The 9,513-nt window shown below is 35.3% G+C and overlaps 1 protein-coding gene across 3 annotated transcripts in view; it reads right to left on the reverse strand.

Annotated features, from left to right (window-relative positions):
- LOC105348700 (protein mono-ADP-ribosyltransferase PARP4) overlaps nucleotides 1-9,142 on the reverse strand; it is a 40,043-nt gene extending 30,901 nt beyond the window's left edge. For 2 of the 3 annotated variants that reach the window (XM_066071900.1, XM_066071898.1), the window contains exons 1-14: nucleotides 8,431-9,142; nucleotides 7,425-7,588; nucleotides 6,419-6,617; nucleotides 4,874-5,022; nucleotides 4,218-4,358; nucleotides 3,777-3,941; nucleotides 3,469-3,606; nucleotides 2,999-3,166; nucleotides 2,283-2,431; nucleotides 1,866-2,000; nucleotides 1,672-1,770; nucleotides 1,227-1,410; nucleotides 469-613; nucleotides 17-147 (exon numbers count right to left, since the gene is read on the reverse strand). In XM_066071900.1, coding sequence (XP_065927972.1) covers nucleotides 17-147; nucleotides 469-613; nucleotides 1,227-1,410; nucleotides 1,672-1,770; nucleotides 1,866-2,000; nucleotides 2,283-2,431; nucleotides 2,999-3,166; nucleotides 3,469-3,606; nucleotides 3,777-3,941; nucleotides 4,218-4,358; nucleotides 4,874-5,022; nucleotides 6,419-6,617; nucleotides 7,425-7,556 — 1,935 coding nt within the window. In that variant the 5' untranslated portion in view covers nucleotides 7,557-7,588; nucleotides 8,431-9,142. The remainder of the gene's footprint in view (nucleotides 1-16; nucleotides 148-468; nucleotides 614-1,226; nucleotides 1,411-1,671; nucleotides 1,771-1,865; nucleotides 2,001-2,282; nucleotides 2,432-2,998; nucleotides 3,167-3,468; nucleotides 3,607-3,776; nucleotides 3,942-4,217; nucleotides 4,359-4,873; nucleotides 5,023-6,418; nucleotides 6,618-7,424; nucleotides 7,589-8,430) is intronic. The other variant, XM_066071899.1, reaches the window with a different exon arrangement.
- Between the last annotated feature and the right edge of the window lie 371 nt (nucleotides 9,143-9,513).

A 9,513-nucleotide genomic window follows, 5' to 3' on the forward strand; every position in this document is an offset into this window, starting at 1 on the left:
AACTTAAACTGTTTACCTCCCCTGCCAAGTCGATCACTTTAGCTCGGATATGGGCTTCAAGTAGAGTAACAGGGGTGTTGTCATTAGAAACCAAGCCAGCCTTGACCTTTGTCAATGGGTTTGTGACATCATGTACATCGCTGATGTCTGCAAAATCAACCAGCAAAATATCTTGAAATTTTATCTATAATAGTTACTGTTCTTAAATTACTGTTTAGTCAAAATAACACAGATGAAAAAAAAAATTTCATATACATTTTCATTTTTTGTTTACTTGTATTAATACATTTGTAGGTATACAACTATACATGTATCTAAATTAAGTCCTATTCTCAAATTAAAAACATGAACAGCCAAGTAATTTCTTATTCCATGTTATTGTTTTATTATAATTTTATACTAAAAAGGCTTGAATTGGGCATTATGAGTGATTCTCTTTTGTATTTTAAAATATTTTCTATCACTGACCAATAATGGTCTCTTCTGGAGTTTCCTCCCTTTCCAAAACCTCTTTTTCAACAGAAATCTCGACAGGAATCTCGCTGCCAATGGTGAACTCAACGAGATAACTCAGCATCTGTTGGTCTGTGTTGTACACAACAAACTCATCGTCCTAAAGCCAACATGATGAAAACATTAATTTTGTGAGTTATTATTGATACCAAATTCATACCAAGAAACATAATAAAAGTTAAAATCAGTCTTTATCATGATCATAAGTTCATTTTTGATGGTTCAGCATAGTGCAAAAATCACAAAGAAACATATGCATGCCGTGAAGTACAAAAACCTGATAAAATTAATACAAAATAATAAAGAGCAATCAAACAAAAATTTTGGTGGTAGAAACATTCATGTCAGGCAAATACATGTAGCATCAGGGGGCCAGGGCGGCTTTTTTATCACAGCAAACATTTTTTTTTTTTAATTTACATAGAAAAAGTAAATTGAGATGGAGTTGGCCCCCACTTTTTTGGGAGCATGTAAAAAATTGTATTGAAAGGAAGGAAATTAACAGTGAAATTGCTGTTATATGAAGTTATACGTACGATATGCTCTGAATTTCAAAAACTCCCATTATGTTGAGCATTAAATATCAGAAAACTTCATTTTTAACAGATGAATCCCCCCCCCCCCCCAACAGTAAAATCCACTTACATCCCTAAAATCTACTGACCTGAAAACTTCATCTCTCCAAAGTGATGTCCACTAAAAAATCTACTCACCTGAAAGTCAGACTCCACCCCCTCTGTGGCAGCCACCCCATGGACGCTGTGGTAGCCACTGGGTGGTTCTGTAAGGTCCCACTGATGTTTGTACACATCCAGCGTGGTTCCTAGCGCCACCTGGCTGACAAGCATCATCCGTGTGTTTCTGGTTTTGCTTGGTTTGGAGTATTTTATGCTCGTACTACAAAGTTATGAGAGAAAACATATGGGTCAGGAAATAGACTTTAAAAATGTCATGATCATTAATACAGGTGAATTTTGATAACTCTTATCAAACTTCAGGGGACCTTGATGAATCTTTTTTTACTACAAAAAATTGCATAAGTATCTCCTGTCAAATTTATGTATCACAACAAAATAACTAGCAAGAAAGCCATCGAAATTTACCATCATCATGACTGTGTGAGTTTTAAGAACGTAATCATTATGATTGAAAACACACCTTGCGGAGCTTGCAAAATAGATCCCATGTCCCAGCATTCCTGGATCAGTTCTCTTTCCTCCGTAGTCATCGACGACGACCTTTGGCATCAGGAGACCTCTGTAATATTATATTAACCATAACAACACTATAATTTCTCTCATTACAACAAAAACTGAACATTTTGGACAACCAGGTAATTAACTAGTTTTTACCTGGAGAGAATTCCAACAAAGTTTTCTGCATTGGAGGCATGAAACAGCAGCCTGGAACTCAGGTCTGAGCGGAAATTCTCACTCTCTGAGGGCCGATGTATGGCATATACATTCTGAATTCTCATTTCTTCCCCTCTAAAACATTACATAATCCATAAAACAGATAATTAGAAGATATCCTCAAATGTAATGTTTATGAAGAAAATAATGTGTCATCATCATAATTCAGGTTTTATTGTACCATCACTGAGGTCACATGACATCATCAGTGAGGGCATTTCACCAATATTCATGCCAAAATCTCTTTTTGACTGAGTCGGTGAGTATTTTTAAATTATTTTGAAAGGCTTTACATTTTGAATGATCAGATATCTAAAATCCTGACTCTGATAACACCATCAACGACGTTGAACTCACTGTTTCAGGTTGAGGATATCTAGGACCTGTCTGGGTAGGCCTCCTGATACGTGGGATATCTGACATCTGAGGGCCTTGTACTGAGCCTCGGCATTGCCTCGCGTCGACCAATTCGTGGCCTCACTTACTGACACCACGTCCTTGATTAGCTGAAAGGCAACAATATAAAATGTTTAATTGATAATTACAAAGAGAAGTAGCCTAAGGGTAAATACAGTGTTTAACCAAGTAGTGATAGAAGTCAGATATCTACACTCATATGTCATAAAAAAACAGATTTATTATGACATATTATGAAAATACACATGGATCTTTATCAATTCCTTTGTCCCCTGTAATTTGGAAAAAGAAGTTTGACAGCAATGGAACTTTTAAGTTACAAATGTATTACTAAGACGATTCAAAAAATACAGGTCTGGCAGCTTTTCAGTTATTGTTTTGAGAAATTTTTCAACACTGTTGTTTTTTTCAATTAGCCTAGTACCATGAACTTGTCTGTACACTATTCTCTGTGTATAAATGTGTTGACATTGCGGTGTATCTGATGAACTGAAATAATGGCATACCTCATGTAAGACATAGTGGTATACAAATGTATAATACATGACATGGTGGTATACCTAGCATAATACCATATCTGATATATAGAATACCTGGCATAGTGAAATAGACTCATACCTGAAATAGTGGCATACCTGAGTGACATAGAGTCATACCTGACATAGGTCGAGTTTCCTGGCCAGCCATGACATGGAGAAGCTGGTTGTCCTGTATTGAGGTCGGTGAGGGAGGGCCGTGTAGAACTCATCAAACAGAGCCTGGAGTTTGCTGTTGTCTGATTGGCTCTCCTTCATCTGGGTCAAAATGGCTGTAGCCTTCTCAACCTTTGTGTCAAAATTTAATTTTGAAAGAATTTTATCTAATTTTAGGGAATGCTTACAGGAAAATTGATGAATTTAAGCTTTCAAAATAAACAAATAAGACTTAGTATTACATATATCCTCTGAGCTGTAGATCTCTTTATAATAATTATATCATGGATGTCAATAATTGAAATTAAAACTGCATGGTTCTTTTAACCTGCCTTTCCTATCAACTACAGTAGCATGAGTACTCTTGAAATTATTGCCAGCTGACACAGTATATTTTTTTCTAATACAAATGGCCCTGTAAATTTTGTGCTCACCTGGTCAAGTTTGATGGACTGTAGTGGACTACTCAGGACTTGCTCGATCTCTCCCCCTGCCTCCCGCCAAATGTGCTGCGTCAACTCTGCCACAGGAGCAGATAACTCTGTCTCTTCCATTCCATACTCCAGTATTAGCTGTTTTATTTGTGATTAAAAAAAAATGTAACATTATGAATATCCTCCAATTCGAGTTGTGTTTGCAGTACTTTTGAAAAAAAAAGAAAACGTTCAGCAGCTAATCAGAGTTGAGTCAACAATGTTATTAACTATGAATGTAATATAATAGGCTGAATCAAAACTCGTACCTTCTGGAGCTGTTTGGTTCCAATATTCTGACAGGGAGGTTTGTGACAGACATTCATGCCACTCGGGGGGTCCTTCATCTGTTTATAGAGGGCGCTGTACACACACAGAGCCTCCTCTGACGTCTGCACGAAGCGGAACTCCTTGCTTCCACATTCTGCTTTATTCTGGGGAATCAAAATACAAAATACATGATTGTACTTCATTTAACCAGATATTGTTATTTAATTTAAATCTGCCAAGTTGTAAACAGATTAAATCAAAATCTGCATGGGTTTCTTTTACATACATTTTCTAATTTTCTACCTCATTGTAATATATATAGCATGAGGATTACAATTTTTAATAATTCAGTAATTTTTTGTATTCTTTGAAAACAATTTGTATGCGCATGGCTTCAGTAAGTTTCAACAGTATCTATTGTTCCAACACCGCAGTCTCACCTGTAAATCCTCTACACTGCCTCTGTGAGAACAAACACAGAATCTCGGTGTGGCATCCTTATTTTCAAGGGCAGTAACTCCTCTAAAAGCACAAATTTCCAGAACTCCAAACTGTGTGGTGTGAGTTTTCTTGTCACCAATCTGTAATCATAGCAATGATTAAACATAGGAATGTGACAGTGCTATGTAGTATAATGAAATTAAACTCTTTAAATTTGTAATTATTAACCTTTTATTTAAATGCTGTAAAGCTGAATCAGAAAATGTGCATTTATTTAATGATTACTGTAAACGTACTACATTTGGCTGTGTATTCTATTTAGCGCTATTAGCAGAATGCAGCTTCCGTTAAATCATTTACAAGTACATTGCCAAATGCCATTCATAAATGTATATGAATAGTCAAATTCAGAAATATGCTAATTCAAATACAAGCCAACTTGTTCAAAAACTAATTTCCACCAAATATCGTACAAACCAAATATAATATGATTACAGTATTGTTGAAAAATCCCAGACTCTTGGATAAATATTCACTTCAAATATAATGAACTAATCTATACAACTCATCAAATGTACTAGAACATATAAGAACTTAGTCTACAACATATACATTTTTTTCTTCATGTCATTTTTATTAACAGATGTTAATTTACCTGAAACATGGCAAACTTTGCAACATCGCTTTCATCGTCAAATGGTGGCATGTTTTTGTCTTTCTCCTTCCATGCTTTCACAGACTTTGGGTTAAAAGTAAAAAAAGTTTTCCTATTCTTTCCTTTTGGCTTCAACTCAGATTTTTCAGCTTCAAAAGGAAAACAGTTAAATTACTGCATGATCCAGAAAAACGTTGTAAGATCTGTCACAGATTTCTGTGTTGTCAGTTTTTGAAAGTTTCACAAGATTTATTGCATGATACAGTTTACTGTGGAATCATTAAAATTCGTGGGGGCCAATTTTCGTGGATTGTTTAAATTTTACAGGTTTGTGGGGACGTAATTTCGTGTATTTTCGTATACATGCAAGAGGAAGATGACTTTATAGCCCTAATTTATTAATTCGTGGGGGATGTTATTTCGTGGATGAGAGGTACCCACAAATTCCACGAAAATTGAGCCACCACGAAATCTAATGATTCCACAGTAATTTTGGTACATGAATGTCAAACATCGGTACAATGTACATTTGTAGATGTATGTACCTGTACGATAGCAATGCGAGTTGAAAGCCTCAACCACCGTTTCTGTATGATTTTCAAAAATAAGCTTTGCATGATATCATTATTTTGAATTTTTCCCCAAATCCCATCATGTTGAAGATAATAGAGAGGATAAATTGTACATGTACATAAACATGCACATGAATGAGATTCCTACTGTATACAGGGTTATTTTCGCCCCATGTAACTTTCGCCCTTTTTACACTTGCAAGCTTTTTCGCCCCGTCTTGAATTCGCCCAGATGCAGTTGTGTAATCAGAGATATTAATTGCAACATAGAATTCGCCCAGTCTTAAATTTGCCTTCTGACAATGAGGGCGAAAGGGGCAAAAATAAAACGGGGCAAATATTTCCCTGTATACAGTATTTTATGAAAGTCGGTCCTCAACATGTGATTTTTTTAATAAAAACAATTCAGCACAGGTGCTCTTTTTGATTTGACAACAATACAGCAGGGCATGGGTTAATCTTTATTGAATGATTTTCACTTAAAGTGAAATAAAAGTAATGTGTACAATGGTAGAGGGGGGTTACATTCTTATTATTATATTAAATATGTGACCCTAGATGAGACCCTGTATTTCACCGACCTTGACTTTTGTCAAAAAGGTCAGGGCCATGACACACCCTCAGGTCATGAGCACTCTTTGTCCTCTTTTTGAACTTCTAATGACGTATGATCAAAAATGTAATACAATCTGATTAAAATCAGATCCTCGATCCGCTCCATGTTTTTTCTATTGTCACTACTCATGTAGCGACAATTAAAAATCAAGGATCTGATTTTAATCAGATTGAATTGTAATACATGTATAGACATACAGAAAGACATGATAATTCCTACAAACCCCCAGACTCTGTTTGCTATATACATACTTTATAATTAAGGATAATGATGTTTGTGAAAAAACTGAATTATTTTTTTTTTCAATTTAACTTAACCACAACCCCCTTGTAAATTTTTTCAGGTTTGTTAACTTACCTGAAATTTTGCCTGAGCTGAATTCCCGTGCTTTTGTTTTTCCAACCAGAAGGTAATTGTCTGTGTCCAGTAGCTTCCCTTGACTGATACAGTCAAAAATAAAATCCAGCGAAACCACAGGGATGCAGAACTTTGCTGCCATTTTACATTTATAGCTGACGTCTGCTTTCTCTGCATCATTCAGCACAACATGTGTTCTCTAGAGGTATCAAAAAAATCAAAGATTATACAACTTAATCATAATTAAAATAATAACAAGCATTCTGGGAAAAATGTATAAGCAATACATGTCCCTAGCTGCTGACAACACCAATTGTCATTTTATGTGCTAAATAGATTTTGAGAGCATTTGATCAAAATTTTTTACAGGACGAACTTGACAAGTAAATTATAAAAACAAGTCTTTTAAAATTTCTTTATCATCTGTTGATCTTAAAAAAACGATCTCTTAAAAAACTCCAACACGATCTTACGTTCTTAATTATAAAGCTAAACAGAAAATTTTAAATCATTTTCTCACACATAATGTAAAAAGTCTGGAAATTGAAGAAGGGACATAATGATTTCACTGGTATGGGACTACAACCGAATTTGATAAATGTGTAAATAGCTTCTCTCTCTCTCTCTCTCTCTCTCTCTCTCTCTCTCTCTCTCTCTCTCTCTCTCCACATGACAATTATGAAAAGATTTTTTAAATTTTATGAATCAAAATTTACCTATTCTTTCCTTATGTAACCTAAAGCACTAACGTCTTTCTATTAGATATGCATATAATGGGTATATAAGAATGAACAAGGAAATATTAAAAGTAATCTCCTGAAATGGATATCAATTTCCATTATAGCATAAAGTATTGTGAATGTGTAATTATGTTGCACTGAGAGGACAGCTAGTGTAAATATCAGTCTCAACTAGACAACTGCATGACACTGTAATCTGCCTGGTTTCTACAGAAGTCTGCAGACTAAGGTTGTCTCACTTTGCAAGGAAGTATTACATTGTGTACCTTCTTGGTAACTATGTAGGAGATGACTCCTCCATTTTGTGTGATGGTACTCCTGACTTCCCGTTTCTTCTTGAAGCCAACACTGGTGCTGAGGTCCAGGACGATCTGGCACCCTGCCAACACGCCCGCCATATTGTCTACACAGCTATAGCACAAGTGTCAATCTGTAGCATAAAACAGTTTCAATATACATGAAATTAATACTGTAACAGTAACTATATATGTCCCAAGTTTCCGCTTCCACCACTTTTTGCTTAATAATATTTTGATAATTGTAAATACCTTTGTGTCCATGCAAGCTATGTTCATCTACTAAAATGAAAAAAGTCCAGATTTTCTGTTTTTAAAATGCTCGGCTCTCTACCAGTTTGTTTTCAAAACACAACCAAATATAGAAAGTCTATGGGGATTTTGCAATTATATTTAAATAAAGAGTGCTATTGTTCTGAATACACAACTGTTGTGTAGGTTACTTTGCGGTGGTAAAAGTTTTCGAGACAAAGCCAAAGTTTTTTGGTAAGGGCAAGTCCATGCGGGTTGCATTTAACAATGATGACACATGTGTGGTTCCTTCTGCGCTCGCCCCAACAGTCACACCGTAAAACATATTATTCCTTATTTGGAGTTCAAATTTTAATAAAAATCTTTGGTTTTAGATATATATAATATAAACAACATCACACTGTTGATTTGATCTCGTCCCTGGTATCAGCCCTCGCATGGTATCGGTCCATGGGCAGATACCAACTACTCAGGCCGATACCAGGGTCGATATCATGTAGAAAGAATAATCTTACCGTGACCAGGCTATGGGTCCGTAGGACATCTGTCATCTTAATGATAGAACATTCTATCTAGATATCATGGACATCAAAACAACAGTGTGATATTCTGTACGTACATGTAGGTTATATCCATAACATCACCACGTAGTTGTTTGTGAAATGATAAGTTTTATTTTAAAAAAGTAGTGTTTATGAAAATTTCTACAACAATTCAGACTTACCCTACAGAAAACTCAGCGAATGACAAGTTGACATTTTAGTGAAGTTCATGATGAACAGTCGTGCATAATGATTATTTTCAGCAATTTCCTCATGGTGGACTCTGTTCGGAAGTTCGTGCTGTCATCATTTATGTACACTGTATTAATATTGGACTTAATTATTTAGTTTTATCATTATACTTAAAAGTCAGTGTACAGGTCTAATAATTGATGCATTGTTCAACTTTCTTCAATCCATCGTCCCATGCAGTCGCTGCAAGAAACACCGGAACTCCTCGTCGTTTTTAGAAAGTGAAAGTAGAAAAGTTTCCAGGTCGTAGGTGTCACTACAGTATTAAATTTTATTATATATTCTTACCAAAATTGCACAACTTTACATACAGATTAAAAATTCAAAACGAACTTCTGGAAAAAATCCTCTTGACATCTTTTTGAACAACGCTTCATTTACAATTTTCTAGCAAAATACACACGTGCATCCAGCAAGGCGTGAGACTTTGTTTACCTCGAAGTTACACATGTGCTTGAAAATCAAGCCCGGGCCTTTTCATCCCCCTCCGGAAACAACACGCATCAAAAATTCAAATGACCTCGCATTATTACAAAAATGGGATAGTTAGACCTCTTACACATTGTTTTTCATCTCATAAAAAAAATCAGCTCCTGTCGCGTGCGCAAACGCCCCGAATTCAAAGGAAAATTTGGGAATTATTTTGGCTCAGCTGAACCTTCAGTGAAATACTGTTATGACACCTGCAGCAGCTAGCCTAGCCGCTAGGTCGTAGATATCTAGGTCTATAGAACGGACCGCTAGGTCTCAGATTTGAAGTTGGAAATATTCAACTAAAGAATAATTTCATCGACCTAAGATTTTTAATTTCAAGTGGAAATATACATGTTAAAATTCATTTTATAACTGAAAGGATGAACAAAATAATATTCATATATATATATAATAAGTTCATATATATTTAGTTATTTTATAACGTTGGTGGAAGTGGGTTCTATTCATTCAAATTAGTATTATTGTGCACTATTGCAACTGAACATCAATATTATATTTAACGTTACAACAATCCTCAA

This window comes from Magallana gigas, chromosome 9 (genome assembly GCF_963853765.1).
Source record: "Magallana gigas chromosome 9, xbMagGiga1.1, whole genome shotgun sequence".
In the NCBI taxonomy this organism is placed as follows: Eukaryota; Metazoa; Mollusca; class Bivalvia; order Ostreida; family Ostreidae; genus Magallana; species Magallana gigas.